We start from the raw sequence: 27,905 nt of genomic DNA, 5'->3' as shown, positions 1-27,905 counted from the left end.
GGGAGGAAAGTTATTGAAGTGGGCCAAGGGGATCAAATGTCAGTAGAGGGACATTTATAGGATGGTGATCATTGTGTCACAAGGTTTTAGTTGGCTATATAAAAGGTCAAGGAACAATCCAGAGTCAAAAATAATTAACTGGGAAAGCCAGCTTCAATGGGGTAAGAACAGATTTCACCCAGAAAAATTGGAATCAAAGGGTGACAGGAAAATCTGCAACTGTACAAAGGACAAAGGGCTGACTTTAAAGGAGAGAGTGTTTGGGCACAGGGGAGGCTATGGCGTAGTGGTATTGTCACTGGACTAGTAAACCAGAGACCCAGAGTAATGCTCCTCGCCAAGTTTACTTGCTACCAGGCACTTGTTCTTATCCAAAGAATTTACCCTGTCACTTCAATTGTGCTAATTTTGACAGATATCAGTGTGTTTGATTCTGTCCCAATTATTTTAAAGTCAGTTTCTCAATGGAGTATGTGTCAGTACCTTGATCACTTAATGGTGTTGTTTCACTCTGTTGGCCCCATTGCCCGTTTCCAGCCATGCTGTTTATTAAGTAGTGTGCATGCATGGGACCTGCTCTTCAATGCATAATGGCAAGCCTGCCTATTAGTCACTTCGCATGTAACTCATCTGTACATGTATGCAGTGCCCCCAATGTCATACCACACATTCGTGAACCTTTTTGTGATCTTACCAAAAAGATCTCAAAGTTGTTGCTTATATTTCCAAGTATGGTCTAGATGCCTTGGATGGTGACCAGAGTATCAAACTTTTGTTCTCTTTTTAAAAAAAAAAGCATAGACAAGGTCACAAACATTACCAAGGCAAAGTTTATCAATTTACTAGCCTCCTTTAAACTTTCCCCTTCATATTAATGCCAGATTGAAATATTCCATTGAATTGCACCCAATATTCCAATTCCCATTTCCTGTTTTGATTTCCTGTCTCAATCCTATCCCAGCCATAAGCCCTGGAGAAATCTTGCAGTCCAATTAAACACTTCATGTTTAAAACAGAAATCAAAATTTCCATTTGTTTCCAGGCAGTAACATTTTGATTCCTTGTTCCTTTTCTTAAATTACAATTTTTTTAGGATAACTTGCTAAATTCCATTGCCATTTCACGTCCCAGAGATGTCCCAAATTCAAACAACAGTGTTGTTGGCTTTCAGATTTTTATTAATTTCCAATTCATCTCCTCTTTGTCTTCAGTTGTAGGCTCTCTTCAAAAAAGGTTTTGTCCTTATGTCCATGGACGCCAGTTAAACTATATGTTTTTATTTTAACACCATCGTTGTTCTCAAATAGATTCCTTTTTTAATTTCATCCTGCCTTTTTCAACTATCATCCATCCTGTTCTTGGCTTTTCATTCACTCTTCTCCTACCCTACTCACTCCCTCAACTCCAATCTGCCTCAATGTTCATATGTCCCACTTGGTTGTTCCTCGCCCTTAACTACTGTAACCCACCCATTTAAGAAATAAACACTCCCCTTGAATCCTCTAATATCCGAGATCATTTTCAATCTTCCCATGTTCAGAATCTGCACTAAGGGGTGTTCCATATGGATTTCCAAGGATGTGTAGGTTAGGTGGGAATATGGGGATAGAGCGGGCCAGTAGGCCTGGGCATGCCTCCCCCAGAGGGTCAGTGCAGACTGATAGGTAAATGGCTTCTTTCTGCACTGTTGTGATTCTAAGATGCTATGATTCTATCAAATAAATTCTCAAATTCCTGAAGCTACTGCAAATCTTGTTCCACTTGCAGTTACCTATAAAGTAAAACACAAAAGATCCATCCTGCTTGGGACAAAATGGGTTAATTATTTAACAATTTCCCTGCACCACTAACTTACACACCATTGCACTGTGGGCGGAATCCCACGCAAACACTGGGAGAACGTGCAAACTTCACACAAGTCGCCCAAGGCCAAATTTTTACCTGGGTCCCTGGCGCCGAGAGACTGTAGTGCTAGCCACTGTGCCACCATGGATCTGAATATGGTCAAGTGACAAAAAAACAGAGTAATGGTTAATGTAGGTTTTTCAGGCTGAAGGAAGGCTATAGAGCCATTCCCGAGGGGTTGTGTTAGAACCCCAGCTATCCATAGAAATAAGGGGCTGGTTTAGCTCACCAGGCTAAATCGCTGGCTTTTCAAGCAGGCCAGCAGCACGGTTCGATTCCTGTACCAGCCTACCCGGACAGGCGCCGGAATGTGGCGACTTGGAGCTTTTCACAGTAACTTCATTGAAGCCTACTCGTGACAATAAGCGATTTTCATTTCATTTCATTTCAAATATTAAAGATCATTAGTAGTGTAAAGCAACAATTTCAAAATTTGTAGATCATGCAGTATTATGAACCGTGAGGAGGATAGTGTAGAACCTCAAAAGGACATAGGTTGGTGGAATGGGCAGGGAAGTGACAGATGAAATTGTGAAGTGATTCATTTTGGTCGGAAGAACATGGAGAGTATAGGAGCTGAGGGACCTGGAGCAATAAGTCAATGAAGGTGGCTGGATAAGTTAAGAGCATGGTTAATAAGGCGTAGAGCATCCTAGGTTTTATTAATAGAGGCATTGAGTACAAGAACAAGGAAGTTTTGTTAAACTTGGAAAAGACACTGGTTTGCCCTTAACTGGAGTGTTCCATCCAGTTGTGTGTGCCAACTTTAGGAAGGGTGCAAAGGCATCGAGAGAGGAGACAGAAAAGATATACGAGAATAGTTAGAGATAAGGAGCTTCTGTTACGTAGAATGTAGAAGCTGGGACAGGGTTCCTGGGAGAAGAGAAGGCTGAGAGGAGATTGACAGAAGTATTCAAAATCATGAGCGCTCTGGACAGAGTAGATGGGGAAAAGCTGTTCCCATTGATGGACGGATTGAGAACCGGAGGGCACAGATTTACAGTAATTGGCAGAAGAAACAATGGTGGCAGAAGGGAAAAAACTCAATGAGCGAGTGGTTCAATTAGAGAGCATGGTTGAGGTGACTGAAGCATTCAAGAGGGAATTGAATTACCTCAAAAGGAAGCGGCCAGCACAGATGCAATGGGCTGAATGGTGGCCTCCGGTGCTGTTAGCATTCTGTAACAAGACCGACAACGTACCTCAATTAGAGAGGATGTAATTTCTGATTTTAATTCGGGCTGGTTCAGTGCTGTAACACAAATGGAAGGAGAGATTCAAGCATAGGATTATGGAAACCATGGATGCAGATTTGGAGTGCCTTTTTAAAAATGTTTTATATTGGCGTTTTTCAATTTTACAGAGTGAAACTTTTGTGTCTAATATTTACATTTTGTACAGTTTCTTATTTATACACATATTTATTGTTGTATCTCCCCCCCCCCCTCTCTAACTGTCCCCAACTCTTCCGCCCTGGAGCTCTATTGCTGAGCTCCTGTTCTCTTTTCTGCAATTTTTGTTGTAAGCCTTATGGGTTCGATGTGTGTGGTGGGGGGGGGGAGCTTCCTGCCCCCTTTCCGCCCCCCGTCGTCTCCTCTCTCACTCTCTCTCTCTCTTTCTTCCCCCCCCCCCCCCCCCCATGCTTCTCTCTGTGACATCTTCCTCGCCTTTTTAAAAAAAAAAAAATTTTTTAATTGAATATGCAAAAGACAATACGTGCAGATAGGGGAGCCATTTACAATGTCAGCTAACAGTGGAGACCAGAAGGGAAGTTGAAATACAATGAGCTCAAGAGAAGGCATTAAGTGGGGATAGAAATTAGTGAATGCTCCTGAAGCAGCCCCACCCCCATTTTAGTATACTGTTGTTTGTTAAATGCTTTCAGAGGTTTTGTTTTGACTCCACTAACATCTGGAAGTCTAATCTGTTCACTTAAACTATCACTGATTCCTCAAAGGATATTCCATATATGGGCAAGTTACAGTAATTTTTTCCATTTGTCATGCAGCTCTGTATTTGCAATAATAACATATGGATCATTGCAGGATGGATTATCCAAAAAACACTTGGCCAAGCTTATTCGTGAGCAAGTGTTGATGCTGGCCGGAGCCAAAATAACATCTGGCCAACTCTTGATAACGTGCAATACAAAGTAAAAAAATATTGGAATAATCAACAATTGTTGCTATTTATGGACTGGTGCAGTGTTCTTCCACAGAATTTAATTTCCCTTGGACCTATAGTCCTATGATTAGATCCACATGTTAAGGCAAGTGTTAATTTTTTGGAGACCAATTTAAAAGGATTTGAAATAAGAAGTAAGAGCCTTGAAAAACTCTCCATTATGCTCTGGATGCCGCAAGAAGATGACTTGAAAAGTATTCTCTTAGAATGTGAACGATACTGGAAAACAAACATTTATTACACATTCCTTAGGGGTTGACCTGTGGGCCAGATTAAATTGGGGTGGCAGGTCTGCTTCTCAAAAAGCAAGTGATTTGACTTTTTGCATAAAATTGCAGTGGTTTTCCCATTTGTCTACAAATTATCCAAGTTAATTAATCTAAAGAGAATTATAATTAAATGAGGACAGAGTTAATTTAAGTGGACTGGGCAGATAGATTAGCAGGAAAGTCAGTAAACAAGCAGTGGCAGACATTTAAGGAGGTAATTCATGACTCAGCAAAAATATATCCCAGTAAGGAGGCAAGATTCTAAGAGAAGGATAAACAAACCATGGTTAAGGAGAGTATTAAGTTGAAAGAAAAAGCATATAAGGAGGCAAAAGTCAGTGATAGCTCTGAAGACCTGGATAAATTCAAAATCCAGCAAAGGAGGACTAAAAAGGTAATAGAGAGAAAAACTAAGAGGGAAAACTAGCAAGGAATATAAAACTGACACGAGCTTCTTTAAATATAGAAAAAGGAAAAACGAGGTCAAAGTGAACACGGGCCCCTTGGAAAATGAATCTGGGGAGATAGCCAAGGAGAACAAGAAAATGGCAGAGGAGTTGAACAGACGTTTTGCATCAGGCTTTACTGTGGAAGCTACTTCGAACATCCCATTAATGCAAAAGAATACAGGGAGGAATCAAATACCATCATCGTTACTAAAGAAATAATAGTAGACAAAATAATGGGGCTAAAGGCAGTTGTTACCTGGCCCCTGATGGCTTGCTTCCTGGGATCCTAAAAGAAGTAGCGACAGAGGTAGTGGATGCATTGGTTATTTTCCACAAATCCTTGTATTCTAGAGAAATATCGGTGGATTTGAAAACTGCCAATGTGACTCCCCTATTCAAAATGGGAGGGAGACAAAAAGCGGGTAACTGTAGGCTGATTCACCTGACGTCTATTGTTGGAAAAAATCGCCGTCAATTATTAAGGAAGTAATAGCAGCACATTTGGAAATAATTATAATCTAATCAAGCGGAGTCAGCGTGGCATCATGAAAGGGAAATTGTGTCTGACTAATTTATTAGAGTTTTTCCAGGAAATGTCAGGCAGAGTGTATAGAAGGGAACCGGTAGGTGTATCGTATTTGCGCTTCCAGAAGGCGTTGGCCCTCACAAAAAGTTACGTCGCAAGATAAGAGCCCATGATGTTGGAGATAGCATATTGGCATGGGTAGAGAATTGCCTAATGGGCAGGAAACAGTGAGTGTGGATAAGGGGTTCTTTTTCAGGTTAGTGATCTGCTATCAGTGCTGAACTGCAACTGTTTACAATTTGTATTAATGACTTGGAGGTAGGAAGCAAATGTATGACAGCCAAATTTGCAGATGACACAAAAATAGATGAAAGGGCAAGTTGTAAGGGATACAAACTGCAAAGATATATTATGGGTTAATTAAAAAGGCAAAAAGTTGGCAAATGGAGTATAATGTGAGAAAATGTGAAGGTCATTTTGGAAGGGTGAACAAAAGAACAGGATTATTTCAATGGAAAAAACTGCAGAAAGCTGCAACACAAAAGAACTTGGGGGTACTTGAGCACAAAACACAAAACTGGCACGCAGGTTCAGCAGGTAATCGGTAATGTTAATGGAATGTTGGTCCTTATTTCAAGGGGGTTGGCGTATAAGAGAAGGGAAGTCCTGCTGCAACTGTACAAGGTACTGGTCAGATCACCTCTAGAGCACTGTGAGCAGTTTTGGTCCCCTTATTTAAGGAAAGATATTTAATTGGAGGCAGTTCAGAGAAGGTTCACTCTACTCATTGGCATTTAGAAGAATGAGAGGTGGTCTCATTGAAACATATAGGATTCTTAAGGGTCTTGACAGGGTAAATGCTGAGAGGGTGTTTCCCCTTGTGGGAGAGTCCAGGACCAGAGGTCACAGTCTCAGAATAAAGGGGTGCCAATTTAAGACTAACATGAGGAGGAATTTCTTCTCTGAGGGTTCTGAGTCTTTGGAACGCCTTGCGAAAGAGTGCTGAGGGGACAGAGCCTTGTATACGGCTGAGATAGATATATTCTTGATCAGTAAGGGAATCAAGGGTTACGGGGAAAGGGCAGGAAAGTGGACATGAGTAATGTCAGATCCTATTGATTAGTGGACCAGCCTCGAGGAACCGAAAGACCAACTCCTATTCCTATTTCTTATGATCTTATTAGTTTTGCACCTTATTGTTACTTTTCATGCCATCTAGTTCAGTAAGATAGCTACTGTTCCTTGAGAGATTAGTGGTTATAAGCTATATTTATGTCAGAATCTCTCCTATTCTGGAATTCACCTCATCAGCGCAAGGTTTCTCCCAATAAGCCTCATGGCAACATTAAACGTTTGCACCTCCAGAAAGTGCTTGTCCATGTTTGCAGCCTTTCTCCCATTCTGGCAACTTCAAAATCCAGGGATTAGATTTGCCCATGTCCCTGTCAACATTGCAAAAGTAGGAAGGTGGCTAGCGATCCTTTAGCAACAGGAACTTTATACTTTGGCAAATAATGTGTCGAGAATGACTATAAGGACTCAAAAGAAAGTGCTACTATCTTTTGATGCTCCAAGAGTGATGAACACTTCTTCAGTGATATTTTTCAGATTTGGGAGACATGTCAAAGACTGAGTTGGTCACTTTGAAGATCATTGCCGCTTTCATTAGGTGCTAATGAGATTTCATATGGAAACTTTTTCTCTGACGTGGATGTTTTAAAACTGTTCCTCAGCTATTGGAAAAGTTGTTTTTAGCTTGTGTACTTTGAGCCTGCTACTTGGACAGAATGGTGATTAACATTTCTCAAACAGTAGAATTTTGAGCAACTTTATCCTGAAGGAATTACTTAAGATGATATTGCTGCAATTAATTTTTTCATTAAATGCTGGAGATTGAATACTGATTGTGGAACTCTATGTTGGGATTCTGCAATCTCCATGAAGCTTAATAGAACATACAGTGCAGAAGGAGGCCATTCGGCCCATCGAGTCTGCACCGACCCACTTAAGCCCTCACTTCCACCCTATCCCCGTAACCTAATAACCTCTCCTAACCTTTTTTTTTGGTCACTAAGGGCAATTTATCATAGCCAATCCACCTAACCCGCACGTCTTTGGACTGTGGGAGGAAACCGGAGCACCCGGAGGAAACCCACGCAGACACGGGGAGAACGTGCAGACTCCGCACAGACAGTGACCCATCGGGGAATTGAACCTGAGACCCTGGCGCTGTGAAGCCACAGTGCTATCCACTTGTACTACCGTGCTGCCCTTAATCTGAAGGGACTAACTATTTTCCATGAAATGTTTGTTACAGTTGTAGTATGGCCCATACCGTAAGCCAAATAATACTAATGCTATCTGAAAACTCAGCATTTTATAAATGACGTGTTTACAGTTCTACTGTCTTGAATGACTAGTGTTTTGGTACTGGCATTCCTAGTATGATTTTAATACTGAGTTGCTGAGGTTTCTAGCGTATGCAATTTGATATTGCCAATGAAGAAGTATAACATTGTGTCAACAAGGTACAAAGCAATGCAGGCTTGTGAAAACTGTTGGGTTATACATAAATGTATAAGCATCACAATTTCAGGGTTAATATTTAACTCGTAGCATCCACCATAAATTATAAACCATGTGGTTACCTTTAATTGCATTTGTTGATTATAATTGTAGTGCTCACTACATATCACTAGAGAGCAGCATTGTGCTTTCTCGTACAACCACTATTTGTTATGTTTCTATAGTGTTCTTCACATGGAGACAGAAGGTTCTTTACGAGATGGCATATAGTACTTGACACAGAGGGAGTCAGTATTAACCAAAATCACAGTTGACGAGAATGTTCTTTGAGAGCTGCAGAGAGTTTGGAGGAAAATAGGAGCAGCAATAGAGCCTGCTCTGCCATTTAACTAGATCATAGCTTATCTTCTACCTCAATGCCATCTTCATGCATCTGCTTTGAACATATTCAAAGACTGAGCCTTCGCAGCCTTCTGGAGGAGATAATTCCAAAGATTCACCACAAAGGATAACTTTGATGAATGATGTAGTATGGGCCGAAACTAAATTTCAGAGTTTGAGTAGGGAAGAGTTGTCTAATCCAGAACTTGAAAACGTTGGGTGGTAGTTGGTGACATTGTTTTCATTTCTTTCCCATATAATTGCTTCCCTCAGAGTTATAAAGATGTAGGGACAGAGCTTAGGGGGCAAGATTAGTACTTTACATGTCATGTGCAAGAGACGTAATTAATTTATGATCGAATATTGTCATCTTAGTGCAAGACAAATTCCCTTTTTCATGCCACTCAATCCAGTGAAAGGCAACCAAGGTACTGAGTTGCTTTAGCAGGGAGATTAACTATAGGCCAAGAGAAATGTGACGTTAGCAACTGATTAGATTCCATTGAGAATACTGTGCTCATTTAAGTGACAGTAGTAGGACCATAATGTTACCAAAAATGGATATGCCCAGAACCAGGGGTCACAGTCTGAGGATTCAGGATAAACCATTTCAGACAGAGATAAGGAGACATTTCTTCACAGAGTGGTGAGCCTGTGGAATTCACTGCCACAGAAAGTAATTGATGCTAAAACTTTGAATATATTCAAGAGACGGCTGGATATTGCACTTGGGGAGAATGGGATCAAAGGCTATGGGGAGAAGGCAGGATTAGGCTATTGAGTTGGATCATCAGCCATGATTTTGATGAATGGCGGAGCAGGCTCGAAGGGCCAAAAAGCTTCCTCCTGCTCCTATCTTCTATGTATCTATCTATGTATCTATAAGACATATGAGGAATAGGCCACTCAGCCCATCGAGTCTGCTCTACCATTAAATCATGGCTGATATTTTTCTCAATTTCCTGCCTTCTCCCCATAACCCCTGATCCCCTTACTAATCAAGAACCTATCTGTCTCAGTCTTAAAGACACTCGGTGATTTCGCCCCAGCCTTCTGTGGCAAAGAGTTCCACAGATTCACTACCCTCTGGCTGAAGAAATTCATCCTCAAGTCTGTTTTAAAGAATCGTCCCTTTAGTCTTAGACTATGAGCTATTCATTTATGAAGAAAGAATTGGTCTTCTTTTTGTTACAATAATCTAATAAATTTCAAAATCATTGAAAGAATTGGTGATCCAAATTGTGTTCACTTTAATTGTTTTAAGGATGGAAAGACTTGAAATGAGTAATGAATTTGGGCGCATTTTTTACCCGATGAATAATAAATATGTGAAATAAATTAGTAGGAAAGGCAGCTGAAACAATTTGTAGAATTTTTGCAGCTGGTGGTAGTAGAAAGCCAGAGATGAGAGAAAGCTGGAACTGATATAAAACAAAGAAGAGTGGCTAAGGTAAATATTGGACCTTTAGAGGATGAGAAGGGAGATTTAATAATGGGAGATGCGGAAATGAAGTCGAATGGAATTTTGTCCTTCATTGATAGAGGGATGGAGTTTAAGACTAGGGAGGTTATGCTGCAATTGTATAAGGTGTTAGTGAGGCCACACCTGGAGTATTGTGTTCAGTTTTGGTCTCCTTACCTGAGAAAGGATGTACTGGCGCTGGAGGGTGTGCAGAGGAGATTCACTTGGTTAATCCGAGAGCTGAAGGGGTTGGATTACGAGGAGAGGTTGAGTAGACTGGGACTGTACTCGTTGGAATTTAGAAGGATGAGGGGGGATCTTATAGAAACATATAAAATTATGAAGGGAATAGATAGGATAGATGCGGGCAGGTTGCTTCCACTGGCAGGTGAAAGCAGAACTAGGGGGCATAGCCTCAAAATAAGGGGAAGTAGATTTAGGACTGAGTTTAGGAGGAACTTCTTCATCCAAAGGGTTGTGAATCTATGGAATTCCTTGCCCAGTGAAGCAGTTGAGGCTCCTTCATTAAATGTTTTTAAGATAAAGATAGATAGTTTTTTGCAGAATAAAGGGATTAAGGGTTATGGTGTTCGGGCCGGAAAGTGGAGCTGAGTCCACAAAAGATCAGCCATGATCTCATTAAATGGCAGAGCAGGCTCGAGGGGCCAGATGGCCTACTTCTGTGCCTAGTTCTTACGTTCTTATGATACTCACAAGGAACCATTTAAGACAAACTACATTTTCCGATTTCTGACATATTTTCTGTAGGCGAGGATATTTTTGAAAAATTAAGTCAATAGTCTGAATTTCATTTGCTGATGACCTGTTGATTACACCACAAGTTACAGATTGTGGCCACAGGGCATTGTCTGCTGTATTGCAGGCTGTAAAAACAGTTGCTCTTTGTCTTCACAGGTTGAAGAGATGGTGCAAAATCACATGCAATACTCTCTTCAGGATGTAGGCGGCGATGCTAATTGGCAGTTGGTGGTGGAAGAGGGAGAAATGAAGGTGAGGAATATTTGCACTGTCTGAAGTTTTTAAAACAAGTCAATTTCTGTTCTAAAAGTGTAGGTAGATTTTTTTTTTCTCAACTTTGTGTTTCTGATCAAGATAAGATCCACCTTATTCTCAGTAGGTGCAAGGTTTAGACTAATACTTATTTTTGGGCGTAGCTGCATTTCAAAACCCAGATTAACCTAATCAACCACAGTTCTCCATTTTGTGCAGGTGTATAGGAGAGAAGTGGAAGAGAATGGGATTGTCTTGGATCCTCTCAAAGCAACGCATTCTGTCAAAGGAGTTACCGGTCATGAAGTATGCCATTACTTCTGGAATGTTGATGTTCGCAATGATTGGGAAAGTAAGAATGTTTTAGATTAATTTCAAATTGGTAGTTTATTAAGGCTATCTTTAAAATAAGTTGTAGTTTATGCATAGATCAGTAGCAGTCTGCTTGTGTGATAGTAACAGTAAAGCTTTGTTTAAGGTATGATTGGAGAGAAATGAAAACACAACTCTAAAGATGTGGGGACAGAGCAAGGGGGCAAGATTATACCAAAAAGTTTTAATTGCTAATTTATGGTAGAATATTGGTAGCTTAGTGCAAGACAAATTTCCTTATTCATGCTAATTAACCCAGTGAAAGGTAAATTAAGTATTAAGGCCCTTTGGCTAAATGTGGCCTGCCTCTTAACTCCTGTAGATATTGGATTGAAATGTTGAATGCTCCAGTTCAGCCTAGTTGTGCAGGCGCTTCTGCTTTCGACACTGACAGCAGAGTTAGAACATAGAACATAGAACAGTACAGCACAGAACAGGCCCTTCGGCCCTCGATGTTGTGCCGAACAATGATCACCCCACTTAAACCCACGTAACCCGTATACCCGTAACCCAACAATCCCCCCATTAACCTTACACTACGGGCAATTTAGCATGGCCAATCCACCTAACCCGCACATCTTTGGACTGTGGGAGGAAACCGGAGCACCCGGAGGAAACCCACGCGCACACGGGGAGGACGTGCAGACTCCACACAGACAGTGACCCAGCCGGGAATCGAACCTGGGACCCTGGAGCTGTGAAGCATTGATGCTAACCACCATGCTACCGAGAGGCCCCGAGAGTTAAAGGTCTAGATGTGTTTTTAGCCACTTGGCTAGAGGTATACTCAATAAAATGTAGGAATGATAATTCATAGCCACACAGCGCAGCTGACTAATGTAAACTGTTCTCCATTTTCTTAGTCATTTATTCTCAAAACTGCAAAAGGGCACCAGTCTTTGGCAACTTGCTTTTCCATATGTGGAAGTAATCCCCACTCTAATCTTGCACCATCATCTAATTTCAGAAGTAGCTGTTGATTTTACTTTAAGGTTGTACCCATATGTACAATCAACACCTTAATTAGTATGGGGGGAGTGTCCATTGCCTGAGGTGCTGCGTCTCAGTTGAGGTGATGTAATTAGTCATTCAAGTGAACGTTAAGAGCCCATGATTCATTTCAAGAACAGCAGGGATCTCTTTCATGATTTCCTTGGTCAACATTCCTCCCTCAAATAAAAGCAAAATAGCTGGTGACTTATCTTGTATTGCAAGTGCCCATTAATTTCTATGTAGTGATTTGACAAGCAATTTATCTATTTATACTCCACAGCAACCATTGAAAACTTTCACGTGCTAGAAATTCTATCAGACAATGCAATCATCATCTACCAGACACACAAGGTATGTACTCTGTTTTTAGATATTAAAGCTTTACAGGTGGTGGCTTGGTGCAGTGTGCAAGTGTTCCAAGTTTCTGGGTTGTTTAGGTGTATCAGTTTAACAATGTAGGCCACATGTATTAAATCAATTATATTAAGCTTGCAATGTCCTCGTATGGTGAACCTCCAATTTCACATGCACTGTTGAGGGATGATACCCCAGCAAAGAACAGCAAGGAAACATTTAAATGAGCTGAACTACCTAGGACCATTAGCATACTGGTTGGCAGCGAGCTCATGCTTAAACAGATTTGAGACAGGCTACCTGTCCGGTTTCCCTTGCCACAGTGTACAGGACTCAAATTTTGACTGGATTAGTAGTTCAGATTCATTTTATAATCCATGTGCTCGGGTTACAAGATAAGTGTGTTGTTCCATTCTTGAGATATCTTTCAGGTTGGCTGACCAGTAACGCATTGCTGATTATGCTCCCGTTTTTCAATGAAAAGGTTTCCTGGAAGAGTTGCTCTGTTTTCACCAAGCAAAGTAGCACTTGGCTGATATTCTGGAGATTTAATTGTAAACAATTTTGTTGGTGCTTCCAAGTTTGATGTATCATCTTTTTATAATGTTTTCTGAATGTAACTGTTGATTATTTCTGTATGGCAGAACTTTCCTCAATAAAATTATGTTCTGTATGCATTGGCAGAATTAACCGTGGGAAGTGAGATGCCATATTATGGTACACATGCAGCCCAAATAAATCCTGTCCAGGAAATAATCTGTTATAAATTAATGACAAGTTTTTAAGAGTGTAAGAGGGAAAGTTGTATGTGCTGCATTTGTTCAAGATCCTGGGGAGATGACGCTGTCAGCATTATTCCTTTCTCGGCTAAAAGGCAAAACCTAAACAAAGCTTTCTTTAATGTGTAAATGCAGTGTCAATCCCTATTGCTTTTTAAAGTTCCCACGGTGAACCTCCGATAAACTGCAGAGTGACATGTGTAGCCTGTTATCACTGATTTTCTGCCCAGAAAACAAATTATTTAATTTCAATATTTAAAGCTAAAAACTCATCTCCTTCAAAAAGGGTTATTTAAAGCAGTAAATATATGGGATGATAGTTCAAATTGTAAATAGTATCCAAAATCAGAATAAACCTTTATGTGTAACTATGTGCATTTCAACAGAGGTCAGATGCACAAAGATGCATATTGAACATATTGATATTGCAGCCAACAAAATATGCACATTCTTTTACTGGGAGAGCTCACTGAGTCATATTTCTACTAGACATTTTTAAAAATAAATTAGTACCCAATTCTCTCTCTCTTTAATTATGGACAATTTAGTGCGGCAGATCCACCTACCCTGCAAATGTTTTTGGGTTTTGGGGGTGAGACCCACGCAGACACTGGGAGAATGTGGAAACTCCAAATGGACAGTGATCCAGGACTGGGATCAAACCCGGGTCCTCGTCGCCGTGAGGCAGCACTGCTAGCCACCGTGTCACCTTAAATTTTAACTTATTTTATTGCTCATTAGAGTAATGCATGTCATTTCCTGTGCAGGGGTTAAGTTATTTGTTCTACTCTTGTCAACTTATATTACCATAAGGGCAGCTTATTCTACTACAGAAATGAACTACAACACCACCAATCTCAGAAATCCAACTTTCACTGCACTGGGCACTCAATTTCACAGAGATAAAAGAATTTTACACTTACCTTTATCTTTTACGCTTATCTTTGAATCTAGTTAATATATTGCCTCTAAGTTGAATTTGTTTTTTTCCCTAATGGTAGATCTGTCAAGGGGCAGACTGATTTTGTTTAAGTTGTACTTGGCAAAGTGGTGCAAAATTTCTTTGAGTGTGCCCATCTTGAGAAACTGGGAAAATGCCCAAATCGTCCTTCCCCCTTCCCCCATGTTGCTTTGATGGTTTTGGGATCCGTCAACCTCCTTATTTCTGCTGTCTTCTAATTCCATCTTTTGAAAGATGGATGAGCCAGAATAGCCCATATGGAAGACTAGGTGAGATAGATTTTACAGTCTTTCTACTCTTAAACTAAGTTTTCAAGAAATGTTTGATGGTTTGATGTTGAGATGTCAGTTGATACAATCTTGTGCTCGATTTACTGGCCTCATCGTGCTTGACTTGGTATCGCACGAGCCTGTTGTGGGATTTGCTACGCTCGAGACGTCTCGCGAGGTTCAACAGAACCTTGTGAGACGTCGCAATCTGGATCTAGCCCATGGTGGGCGAGATCCAGATCAGCATATTTAAATGAGATTCCCCAGTGAGGCCTCGACCAGGTGTCGTTTAGAACTGTTCCACACAAACGTGGACCAGGCGTAATGGCACCTGGGTGGTCAGGGACAGGGCAGGGTGGCATTCTGGCTCTCCCTCTGGCACCTGGGCATTGCCACCCTCACACTGCCAAAGTGCCTGGCTGGCACTGGCAAGGGCACAGTCATAGTGCCCAGGTGCCAGGGTGGCATTGTCTGATGGGGGCCAGCCCCATAAAAAGGCGTTTGAGGGCTGGTATGAAGGGGCATCATAAAGGTTTTGGGGGAGGGGGGGAGAAAAACCGCCTGAAAAAGGGGGCATGATGACGCTCAGCAACCCCATAGCAAGATGTCCTCATTTGGTGGGGTGACATTGTGTAGGTGATGTGGGGGACCTGAAGCTCATTCGGGACACCCTTTCAAACTGGTGGCCAAATCTCTGAGGAGCTTGTCTAGCCAGCGAGATCAACTCCCAAGTGATGAAAAGTTTCTGTGGGCGAGGCCGGGGAGAAACTCCCCAAGGCCCAAAAAATGGCTGTGTGGGAACACACAATGTAGATCTCACCCAAACAAGCGACGGGAAACATCCTGCCAAACCCACCCAAAATAACACTTTGAAATGTTCTGGTTAAATTGCACTCTTTTTCTCTGTGAGCAAACCATGTGAATAATTAAACAGAGATTGGTAAAGTTACCATAGTCCCAGATCTTTCCCCTTTGAGAGGGAGAGCTAACTGGTGTTAATTTAGCCTGAGGAGATTAGCAGCCATACGTTTGGTATTAACAACAGAAGCTGAAATTCTAATAGAATTATTACAGTAGAGGAGGCAATTCAACCCATCCAATCGGCACTGACCTTCTGGAAAAAAAACCCTAACTAGGCCCATGCCCCCACCCTAACCCTGGAATTCCCCCCACCACCACCACCACCACCACCACCACCACCCCGGTTAGAAGCATGAATAATTCTAAATATTCAGTGAGAAAAATTGAGGTGTTAATTTTCATTTAGATGATTTGCAAAAGTGAAATTATTTCAGGGTATAAGTCATTTGCAGTATGTTGGTGATTTGTATCAATGGAAGGTTTTGGACTTGGTAGCTTGCTGATGCTTAGCCACATTTTGTTTTTCTTGTTTTCCAGAGAGTTTGGCCAGCTTCTCAGAGAGATGTGCTTTACTTGTCTGCCATTCGAAAAGTTCCAGCTACAAATGAAAATGATCCAGATACATGGCTTGTCTGCAATTTTTCTGTGGAACATGACAGTGCTCCGGTAAGTGTTCCTTTTCATAAGGATTTCCATAGCAAAATATGCTGTTATTTGTTCATAACGGAGCTGAAGCTTAACTAAGCACATCGAGAAGCTTGGCATTGCACAATTTTGTTTTGTGTTTAATGGAAAATATTGGAATTCGCTCAAGTTCTGTAAAGTCACTTCACTGAAGTAAGTGTGGTTGTGTGCCGTGCAACTTCAAATGGTGATGTATTTCTCCACCTATTTCACAGCAGAATAACAGGTGTGTGCGTGCCAAAATAAACATTGCCATGATCTGCCAGACACTAGTAAGCCCTCCAGAAGGGAACCAGGCAATCAGCAGAGATAACATCCTATGCAAGATCACATATGTAGCCAATGGTAAGTTTCAGACTTCATGTTCTGCTGAGTTTACAGACAAGTGCAACTTCCTGTAGGATGTGGCAAAGAAAGTTGGATGGGCATTTCTCAAGAAGGCTGCTATTGAGTGCCTGCCTGTAGATGCGAACAACACCTTGGAATCCTCAAATCCGGATGTGTGGTTTGGTGAAGCAATATATGGACAGGAATTAACAACTTGGTCTTTTGAGCCTGTTCTGTCATTCTGTTCGATCAAGGCCGCTGTGTACCTGAACTCCATTTATTCATCTTTACCCCATATCCCTTGATACCCATGGCCAACAAAAATCTTGCAAAATTCAAATGGTGCAGCATTCCCAGCCATTTAAAGAAGAGTACCAGATTTCCATTATCCTTCATGTAGATAAACTATGCTTCCTTATTTCACTCCTAAATGGCTTATCTCTAATGTTATTTTACCCTTGTTCTGGATTCTCCCACCAGACAAAATAGCTTCTCTGTGTCTACCCTATGAATTGCTTTAGCGTTTAAGATTCCTAAATTAAATTGCTCCTCATACATAGGCGTAGTGATATTGTACCGGACTAGTAATCCAGAAACTCAGGGTAATGCTCTGGAGACCCATGGCAGATGGTGAAATTTGAATTGAATAAAAATCTGGAATTAAAAGTCTAATGATGACCATGAAACCATTGTAGATTGTCTTAGAAACCCATCTGGTTTACTCATGTTCTTTCGAGAAGGAAATCTGCTGTCCTTACCTGGTCTGGCCTACATGCAATGTGATGACTCTTAAAAGACTCGCGTGTAATTAGGGATGGGCAATTAGGGATGTCTTAGAAACCCATCTGGTTTACTCATGTCCTTTCGAGAAGGAAATCTGCTGTCCTTACCTGGTCTGGCCTACATGCAATGTGATGACTCTTAAAAGACTCGCGTGTAATTAGGGATGGGCAATAAATGCTGGCCCAGACAGTAACACCTACATCCCATGAAAGATATTTTTAAAATAGAAACGTAGAAACTAGGAATAGGCCATTTGGCACTTCAAGCTGCTCCACCATTCAATATGATCATGACGAATCCTCTGTCTCAACATTCTCTCCTTGACATTAAAATCTGAAAAAGATATATGTTCCTTGAATTCATTCAGCGACTTGGCCTCCACAGCCATCTGTGCTAGAGAATTCCACAGGTTCACTACCATTTGAGTGAAGAGATTTTTCCTCCCCTCAGTTCTAAATGGTCTACCCCGTATCCTGAGACTGCGCCCCCTAGTTCTGGATTCCCCGACCTGGAAAACATCCTCTCTGCATCTAGTCTGTCTAGCCTGTTACAATTTACTATGTTTCAATCTGAACTCCTCTCATCCTTCTAAACTCTCATGAATACAGGCCTGGTTGAACCAATCTCTCCTCATCGGACAGTCCTGCCAATCACAAAATCAGCTTAATGAACCTCTGCTGCACTCGCTCTGTGGCAAGTATATCCTTTCTTAGGTAGGGAGACTGATACTGCAACAATACTCCAGGTGTGGTTCACCAAGTGAGGTGTCTCATTTATCCAGGTACTAATCGTTGGAATTCTTTTAAATGGCAATTTTTTAACTTTACTTTTTTTACTCTATCCAGTCTTTCTTTTCCCTCTCTACTTCTTTCTCTACCTGATTTGACATTGAATTCACCAACTCTAATTTATATTTTACTTCCTTCTCTATCCTCTAATCTGATTGGTTATGGAGATCCACTGTTGTTTACTATGTTCACTTGGGTCCCAGGTGGCCTCTTTCCCCTACTGTGACGCCATTCATTCACATTTATAGCAGCTTGCCATGCAGAAGCATTTTTTCAAGTCCAAATATACAAGGGCATGTCTAACAGCAGATGATTTATAACAGAGTCAATGATTATGGGAAGGGCAAGGCAGGAAAATGGAGTTAAGGCCACAGTTATATCAGCAATGGTCTTATTGAATGGCGGAGCAGGCTCAATGGGTGAGATGTCTATTCCTATTTCTTTGGATTCTTATGATGCGATTAAATGCCCTGCTGCAGCAAAATTTGGACTGAGCTGTTTTAGGAATGCAGGCTCATCAACTTTGTTTTGTGGTCTTTCTAATGGAGTTTGTGAATGTAAATCGATGCTTAGCTTTATTCCCATCGACAACTATTCATTAAAAGCTAATATTCTGCTAGGCTGCAGCTTGAAAACAACCCGTTTCATTCACTGCCGTTGGCCTTATAGCAAGGTAAAAAAAAAAATGTTTTAATATTGTGCTTCCATGGGAATATTGCTTGCTTCCCTTGTGTGGTGGACCTGGGTTTGAAGCAGCACAATCACAAAGAAGAAATGTAGGTGCTTCCAAATTCTTGTAAGTCATTCATCGTTATCAGCAAGGTGTGATTGAATAGCCCACCAGGGTTAGCTTAACTGGGGTAAATTTTAAAATTGTCATTGTTCAGGACTCATTTGATTGGCAATTTGAATTGAGCTGCAAGTTGAGCAATTTATTTTCAATAGATTTTATTTTTACAATCATTTCAATTGAATAGATAACTTGAATTAAACAACTTTGAACTGAGAGAGGTGAATGTTGCTTGTGTTTTCGCATTGTGAAGCTATAATGCAATTTAGATATCATTTCACATTGTGTTTTTGATATGTTAAGATTTGGCCTTGGCATTAGTAATTGCGAAAGTGAAAGCATACTTGTATGTGCGTTCTCCAACAGCTTTCGTTCAGAAACATCCTGAACTTTTAAAATGAACTCCTGCCATTTTTAGAATGTTGGATATTGAATCATTTATATTATTAAAAGATCTAATTTGGTCCCTATGTTGTTTCTTTGCTCTTAGTAAATCCTGGAGGATGGGCACCAGCGTCAGTACTTCGAGCAGTTGCAAAACGTGAATATCCCAAATTCCTCAAGCGTTTTACATCTTATGTTCAGGAGAAAACTGCAGGCAAAGACATTCTCTTCTAGTATCTAGAGGTATAACATTAATTAGATCTATTAAAGGGAAAAATGGTTACGTCCAGTTGTAAGAGAAAAGTGCCCAAGAGCATACAATTCGATCTTTTAATAACTGCTAATGCTTAATGAAATTTGAAGGAAATTGTAGCTGTATGGATGTTGGGCCGAGTGAATTATTTGAGTTAGAATCTCAATGACTACACAAACTGCCTTTATTAGAATTAATACACAGCCCTTTAACCAAGTTCCTTGATCCCTAAATTATAAACAGTACCATGTGTGGGGAGACTTCAGGGAATTAGAGGGGAATCAAATTTTACTACAAAATCACCTCTTCGAGACTTTTGTTTTTCTCTGCTTGAGTATAATTTTGTTGCCACAAGACAAATTACAGATTACACAGCCTAAATGTTTACACCTTGTAGTTGGAAGCAGAATTTGTAGCTTACAACTGAGGTAGGATTGATGGCCGCTTTTTTGATGGGCCGGGTGCAATTTGCATGAGTCTATTGCAACTCGATCTTATTACTGAATGATTACCAGAGGTACAATAGCTTTAAAATGGTGGTCTCAAAGGGCAGACTGTGACTTCCAGCTGCAGGGTCCATGTGTGGCTTGCACCATAATGAGACCTCCCTCACAGGCTTTTGTGGATTAGAGGCTGTCTGCAATTAACACAACTCTTTCTTGTTCATTTATGAACAAAATGTTAGAAGTTTAGGGTTTTAACAGACAATGATCAAGAGACTGAAACATTGACACAATTGCTTAAATAGCTCACCTCAAAGAATTAATAGCAGCACGGTAGCATGGTGGTTAGCATAAATGCATCACAGCTCCAGGGTCCCAGGTTCGGTTCCCGGCTGGGTCACTGTCTGTGCGGAGTCTGCACGTCCTCCCCGTGTGTGCGTGGGTTTCCTCCGGGTGCTCTGGTTTCCTCCCACAGTCCAAAGATGTGCGGGTTAGGTGGATTGGCCATGCTAAATTGCCCGTAGTGTCCTAAAAAGTAAGGTTAATGGGGGGGTTGCTGGGTTACGGGTATAGGGTGGATACGTGGGTTTGAGTAGGGTGATCATTGCTCGGCACAACATCGAGGGCCGAAGGGCCTGTTCTGTGCTGTACTGTTCTATGTTCTAATTAATCATTCAGAATTCTGTGTCTTAACAAAAAACATTATTATATGGTTACTTTAACATTGAAGATGACCTAAGGTGTTTTACTTAGAAATAATGAGAGGAACATTCTCTAATGAAATATATTGTAATGGATTTTAGGACCTTGAGAGTAAGATATGCCATATCAGTCCCCTTTTAATGTTTAAAGAAGTATACAAGTAGCATGTTTAAACAATAGTCCTAAAAATGGTGACTTTTACCATCTTATGTCTTTAGTGTTCAGCATGAATTTGCTGCTGTTTCTACCATGCTTTCCCCGGCAATCAACGTATGGAAGAAAAGATATCCTCGTACACTCAAGGATTACAGTGACTCTGAGCTGGCGCATCGAATTTCCAGTGTCCTTCCCTCTTGCAAGGCCTGTGCCAGTTCTCAGCCTGCACCCAACTGGTATAGGCTGACATTTTGCATATGTGGCTGATGTTCAACACTGTCTGTGCTCTGTTCCATTTTAGTGCGCCATTGTGTAACTCATCTGTATGTGGAGCTCATGCAGCTGTTTACAATTTGACCCAGCAACATTTTTTTTTTATAAAACAATCACACTTTGGATCAAAAACAATAGGTTGATGACTTTAATTGTTAAAAAGATAGCATGTTTGTTAATGTAGGCCTGCATAATCATGGCCAAAATTTCAACATTTTTGCAACAAACAAAACCTAACTTGTGATCTTAAGTTGCAAAAACGTTCGCCATCTTTGGGGTCTACAGTAAGGTGTAATTTCTTTAAGTCTTACTCAAGTCTTACTCATTAGCATTCTATAATCACTGAACTCATCACATTCTTTTACTGGCCTAAAACCAGTCCTTGCTTCTACCCTTAAAACTAGTTTAATATAAAACAAATTGGGGCTGTCTATGCCCTTTGACCTCTGGCATTTGCCCTTTCTCTTTCTTACGATCTCCTATGAAGAACGTACAGTTTTGATGGAGATTTTGAAAAGCTTTATTTCTCTTTTGTTTACAAACTATATTTCTACTGCGTTTTTAGTTTGTATATTTGTTACATATATATTTTGTGTTGTAATTGAAAGTTCTGAAATCTTTTAAGACGGTGGTATGGGCTGGAAGGAGGATTACTTGAAACATGTCAAATGAGGATTTTTCATGTTGAAATAGATTGGTGTTCTAGTCATGACCAGTGTAGACATATCGTCAAAAGATGGATGACTGTTTTAAGCAATATTGGTGGAAGAGGTGTGCATTATTGTGAATAAGGTACGCCGGCTAAGCATAGCTGATAGGTGAAGCCCATTGCATAAATCGTTAGTGCACTACTTTCAGAAGGTGCACATCTTCCCGTTCATTCATGCAATTGTGCAAAATCTGTTCTGAATTGAATTAAGTGCTGTTCCTGATGTTTGATCAGAACTAGCCAGTTGTATTTCAGGAATAAATTTACGTGCTCTTGATACATGTTGCTTTGTGGAATGGATGCATCTGAAGAGCTTCAATTCCCATGAAATTCTGTGCAGTGAGACCTTTTTCTTTCTTCCTATTGATTTCAAGGCAATACTTAATGCAGTGTCTGGAACTGGATGCAGCTAAAATATTTGCACTTGGTTTTCAGGACTGCTGGATTAAAAAATTTTGTCATAAAAGTTGTGCACATTGCACAATCCTTCCGTATTATTTTGCAACAAATCGACTTGTTTTTTTTTATAACTAAGTTTAGGGTTTAGAGCCACCACAAATCCTTTAATGTTGTTAACAATTGATGGTACAACCAATATGATGTAAGCAAATGAATGAATATCAATAATGTGACCAGCAGGATTTATTTTTACAGCACAATACCACATCACTAACTATACTGTATATATGACAACCGCTTCAAGTGTGAAAGTGCCTAAATTTGAGGAATGGTTATGCGCTCAATAAATTGTTTTGATATGTTCTAATAGAAGCATGGTCCAGTATGGGTTCTGCGGGAGGATTAATTTAGAACACTTTTATGTTTAGATTATACAGAAACTTCCAGGCTATACCTAGTAAATCCAGCTGTTTATAAAGAAGGGTTTTCTGATCATTTCCATGCTTCACCAAAACCGTTCACATCTGCATTTAAAATTAATTTGTGGTAAAAATCAAATCAACAGGAAGAAAGGTTTTCCTGGCTGAATGCAAGGGTTTTGCTTTCTATTAGACCAAAATAACTGGTTTTGTATAGCTAGTATATCATCGTACTGCAAAAAGCTGGATATTCTGTTCATTTTGACATTGAGGGAATTTGGGAGTGGTTAATGCAGTTGAACCATCATATTAAAGAGGGTGCTTTTTGGACTTCTGTTCATTCCCAGTTAACATTGGTTAGCTGAAATGTGTTGCTTGATGATGGAGATGAAATTAATTTTCTCAGTGTACTCCCCTAAATAGCAGTTACAATTCAGACTACAGCTACGTGCAGGAGGTTTCCATTTGTACTGGAATGCTCCAAAAACTTCCCCCCACCTTTTTTTAGACTGTTCCCTCCTGTTTTGCATTTTCATCTTCTATGTGACGTTTTTGGAGATATTTTAGTGCTAATTTTCTTGCAAGAATTCCTCTATACACTTGATCAATTTTATATAGAGTTAGTATTCCAGGTGCGTGTATCTAAACAAACATAAAAGTCAGATTTTTAAGAAATGTCACACTGGGTATTGTGTAGCTTCTGTGTCCGTTTAGAGGCTGGTGGCATTGAGAAGTGGTGTTAAAACCAGTGTGCAGTGGTTGAAGTTCTTCACGCAGACACTGTTGGGTGGAGTGCAGCAAGTGAGGCTTATCATTTCACAGTGATATATTGGAACCTATACTCTGAAGCAGAATACTAATCCCAACTCTGGTAATTAAACTGGTGCTTGGCAACGTTTAACAATTTTTGAGTTTCAAACAACAGGGAATATTTGTGCCTGGGAGATGACCACACTTAAGAGCACTTGGAGCATCTTACTCCATACTGCTTTTTGGTTCATGCATTAGTTTGATTAAATAGATAGATCCCCCTCTCTGCTGATGGCAGGAGGTTCAGTCTCCATTCTTTAGTCTCTAGTTCTTTAGCCTTGCTGCTAATTCAGCTCATAGCTTTCCATGTGGAGAAAATTATTTTCATCTGCCTTACACTAGTTATGCTTTTCAGCTGGACGAAAATGATAACTGGGATTCAAGGAAAGAAGTCTACCTTTGGACTAGAAATATGGAGTTTGTTACCAGATTGCTTGAATGAGCCATATATACTGGATTCAAAGTGAACATGAAAGTCTCGGTGGCTTACAGAAGCAGATGTTTTATCATGCTGTTTATTTCCAGCACTATTAATTTCAGTTTACTTAAAAATCCTTGCATTCAACAAGGAACAATCAACAAAGTTTGTGCATAGATCTTTACAGGGAATTTGGGGGGGAAACTGTAAATTTTGATTGAATATTCCAAATGAAAAACTGTTATATACCTGACTAACTTATCAATGGGAACTTTAGCAATGATCCGGGTTAAAAACCTGGTACTGGTTTGAATTAAGCTAACTTTTAATAAATTGGGAAGTTTACATGTATAGAACTTGATATTGTTAGCCACAATTGCACTAAATGTGATGTAATTTTGAAATTATTCTGGTATAAAGTGATTACACTAAAAGAGGCGATTGTAAAGTATTGAAACTTCTCTGGAATGTAAAAACATGTCAGTTACAGGTTAAAATATGGACTTTTATTTCAAAATATATTGTGTGTAGAATGTGGTAAGAGATTTGTTTTATGAAAGCTTTATATCCTGATTTAGCTTTGTGTACAGCAAAACACTGGTTAATGTATGTCTGTGATGTTGGACTGTAAAACAGTTTTTCCAATCAGCAATGTGTAAAAGATCAGTTTATAAAGTTTAGTTCCTCCATGTTATCACAAATTAAAATCCAGTATTTAAAAAGTGAAAAGTATTAAAACATTATAGAAGATTGAGTGGTTTGTGTGTTTGTTAATTCTTGGTTAATTTGCTGTCAGTCTAGATTCAATAAAATCTGAGATGGATTTGCAGGTATCATATCATTTAATTATAACTAACTTGCAAGGCTGACTCAATCCATAGAGCCACAGGACACACATACTGTCTTCTGCAGCCTCCAGGTTAAGTGATTCTCAAACAAAAGAACTCTGGAGATATACTTCAAATTACATCAAGATTCGCATACAAACTTCCCATTGTAAGAAGTCTTACAACACCAGGTTAAAGTCCAACAGGTTTGTTTCAAACACGAGCTTTCGGAGCACGGCTCCTTCTTCAGGTCACCTGAAGAAGGAGCCGTGCTCCGAAAGCTCGTGTTTGAAACAAACCTGTTGGACTTTAACCTGGTGTTGTAAGACTTCTTACTGTGCTCACCCCAGTCCAACGCCGGCATCTCCACATCATAACTTCCCATTGGTCATTTTACACACCTCCTGACCTGGCCCTATATCCTAATTGGCTCTCTTTATCCTGGGCACATTTTTAACCCAGCATCCTTTTCACTATTCTCCACGAGGCTACCATCCCCCGAGCCATGCTTTGCTCTCCTCTTTGTTCTCTGTCTGTGAACACATTACCCTCAGGGTCCTACTGTCCCTCATATTCATTTGCTCACTTCCTCATGTTCTTTGGAACTGTTACTCTTGTTTAATCAGTAATATTCTTGCATTTCGATATATCTTAAATGCACTCAGATCAGATTTCTTCAGTACTCCCTCATGAGGGTGAAATAACTATTGTTAGTAATAAAAGGAGTTTGCATTTTATAATAGCATCTTTGTGACTTCAGCATCCCAAAGTGCTTTTCAGCCGATGAAGTACTTTGAAATGTATTCACAGTTGTGGACAAAACAGCAATTGCGTACGTCCAACAAACAGCAATGAGATAAATGATTAAATGATCTGTTTGGGTGATTTGAAGAATTAGTATTGGCCAGGATATCAAATGTCGGTGCCTGCTACTCTTCAATAATGAGTTATTAAGTCCACATGAGGACAGGTGGGTTTTAATGTCTCATCTGAAAAAAGGCACTTCTGACTGTGCTGGCAGCCCTCTCTCCGTAGTGTCTATAAGCTGACTGTGCTGGCAGGACTCTCTCCGTAATGTCTATAAGCTGACCGTGCTGGCAGGCCTCCCTCCATAGTGTCTATAAGTTGGCTGTGCTGGCAGGCCTCTCTCTGTAATGTCTATAAGCTGACTGTGCTGGCAGGCCTCCCTCCGTAATGTCTATAAGCTGACTGTGCTGGCAGCCCTCCCTCCGTAATGTCTATAAGCTGACTGTGCTGGCAGGCCTCCCTCCATAGTGTCTATAAGCTGACTGTGCTGGCAGCCCTCCCTCCATAGTGTCTATAAACTGACTGTGCTGGCAGCCCTCCCTCCGTAATGTCTATAAGCTGACTGTGCTGGCAGCCCTCTCTCCGTAATGTCTATAAGCTGGCAGGCCTCCCTCCGTAATGTCTATAAGCTGACTGTGCTGGCAGGCCTCTCTCCGTAATGTCTATAAGCTGACCGTGCAGGCAGGCCTCCCTCCATAGTGTCTATAAGCTGACTGTGCAGGCAGGTCTCTCTCCGTAATGTCTATAAGCTGACTGCAGGCAGGCCTCCCTCCATAATGTCTATAAGCTGACTGTGCAGGCAGGTCTCTCTCCGTAATGTCTATAAGCTGACTGTGCAGGCAGGTCTCTCTCCATAGTGTCTATAAGCTGACTGTGCAGGCAGGTCTCCCTCCATAGTGTCTATAAGCTGACTGTGCTGGCAGGCCTCCCTCCGTAATGTCTATAAGCTGACTGTGCAGGCAGCCCTCCCTCCGTAATGTCTATAAGCTGACTGTGCAGGCAGCCCTCCCTCCATAGTGTCTATAAGCTGACTGTGCAGGCAGCCCTCCCTCCATAGTGTCTATAAGCTGACTGTGCTGGCAGGCCTCTCTCCGTAATGTCTATAAGCTGACTGTGCAGGCAGGCCTCTCTCCGTAATGTCTATAAGCTGACCGTGCAGGCAGGCCTCTCTCCGTAGTGTCTATAAGCTGACTGTGCTGGCAGGCCTTTCTCCGTAATGTCTATAAGCTGACTGTGCTGGCAGGCCTCCCTCCATAGTGTCTATAAGCTGACTGTGCTGGCAGGCCTCTCTCCATAGTGTCTATAAGCTGACTGTGCTGGCAGGCCTCCCTCCGTAATGTCTATAAGCTGACCGTGCTGGCAGGCCTCTCTCCATAGTGTCTATAAGCTGACTGTGCAGGCAGCCCTCCCTCCGTAATGTCTATAAGCTGACTGTGCTGGCAGGCCTCCCTCCGTAGTGTCTATAAGTGTCGGCCTAGATTTTTGGGCTAAAGTGTCTGGATTGGGACTCAAACCCATAACTTTCTGACTTGGGCAAGAGTTTACGACAATTTGGTTCTTCTCATCACTGGATTAGTTGAGATCGACTTAACTCACCACAGGGCAGGAATTCAGATCTGCATCTTACTGGCCTGTGCATCTCGGTGCCACATCTAACACTCCAAGGGTAATTGAGAAATTGATGGAATGGGCAGACGGGTGGAAGATGAAGTTCAATGCAGGGAAATATAAAGTGAGTCATGTTCGTAGGAAGAACATAGAGAGATGATAGAAAATAAACTGCAGTTCCAGTGTATGAATAAGTCATTGAAGTTGGCAGGACAGGTTGAGAGTACGGATAATAATACAAACCGTAATGGGGTATAGAGTGCGCAACATAAAGGATGTTGGACTTGTAGAAGACACTAGTTTGGCCTCAGCTGGAGTATTGTGTCTAGTTCTGGATGCCACACTTCAGTAAGTATGTGAAGGAGTGAAGAAGGGATTCACTGGAATGGTTCCTGAGTGAGGAGCTGAGTTATGAAGATAGATTGGAGAGGTTGGGACTGTTTTCCTTGGAGAAGAGCAGGCTGAGAGGAGATTTGATAGAGAAATTCAAAACCATGAGTCTGCATAGGGAGAAAGGTTCACACTTTTGAAAGAATCGAGGACACAAGTGCACAGACTTAATTTAGCAAAAGAAGCCAAAGTGGTTTAAGAAATCCAAACCCATCTTGTTGAAAGCAAAGACTTGGAACTCTAGACCTGACAGGCTTTAAGAGTTTCACGTCTGCATGGACTGGTTGCTGGTGGCAAGTGCACAATCGAGCAGTTAAAGGACTTGGCCTTTCTGACAATGGTTTGCCTGTGTAAATAGGGGGGAAATAAATTACGTGAAAACTCGGGTTGTGAGACCAGGAGTGAAGTGCCGTAATGAAGAGGAATTCCACGGAGAGGTCCCAGAAGACTGGGAGCGGTCCCAGTTGAAAAGAGCAAAGAAAGTGGCTCCAAGCAGAAAACAGGGCTGTGGTTGGTTGTCCTTTAAGGGCGAGAGCAGCAGAAGGATGGTGACTTTGTGTGGCGGGCTACATGTGGGGCAGACGTGCCACTGTGAACAGTAGTATTCTGTTCGATGCAGCTGAAGTTGTGCTT

The 27,905-nt window shown here is 41.0% G+C and overlaps 1 protein-coding gene across 8 annotated transcripts in view; it reads left to right on the top strand.

Moving 5' to 3' along the window:
- The window catches only part of LOC119970604 (ceramide transfer protein), a 179,923-nt gene extending 155,529 nt beyond the window's left edge, over window positions 1-24,394 (top strand). For 6 of the 8 annotated variants that reach the window (XM_038805494.1, XM_038805497.1, XM_038805495.1 and 3 more), the window contains 7 exons: window positions 10,618-10,713; window positions 10,933-11,065; window positions 12,359-12,429; window positions 15,840-15,968; window positions 16,202-16,331; window positions 19,165-19,301; window positions 20,675-24,394. In XM_038805494.1, the coding sequence (XP_038661422.1) occupies window positions 10,618-10,713; window positions 10,933-11,065; window positions 12,359-12,429; window positions 15,840-15,968; window positions 16,202-16,331; window positions 19,165-19,292 (687 nt within the window). In that variant the 3' untranslated portion in view covers window positions 19,293-19,301; window positions 20,675-24,394. The remainder of the gene's footprint in view (window positions 1-10,617; window positions 10,714-10,932; window positions 11,066-12,358; window positions 12,430-15,839; window positions 15,969-16,201; window positions 16,332-19,164; window positions 19,302-20,674) is intronic. The other 2 variants (XM_038805500.1, XM_038805493.1) reach the window with 1 other exon arrangement.
- Window positions 24,395-27,905: the final 3,511 nt, after the last annotated feature.

The sequence above is a fragment of the Scyliorhinus canicula genome, chromosome 8, assembly GCF_902713615.1.
Source record: "Scyliorhinus canicula chromosome 8, sScyCan1.1, whole genome shotgun sequence".
Lineage (NCBI taxonomy): Eukaryota > Metazoa > Chordata > Chondrichthyes > Carcharhiniformes > Scyliorhinidae > Scyliorhinus > Scyliorhinus canicula.
Note: the sequence above shows the minus strand (reverse complement) of the source record. Positions and strands in the feature narration are given on the sequence as shown.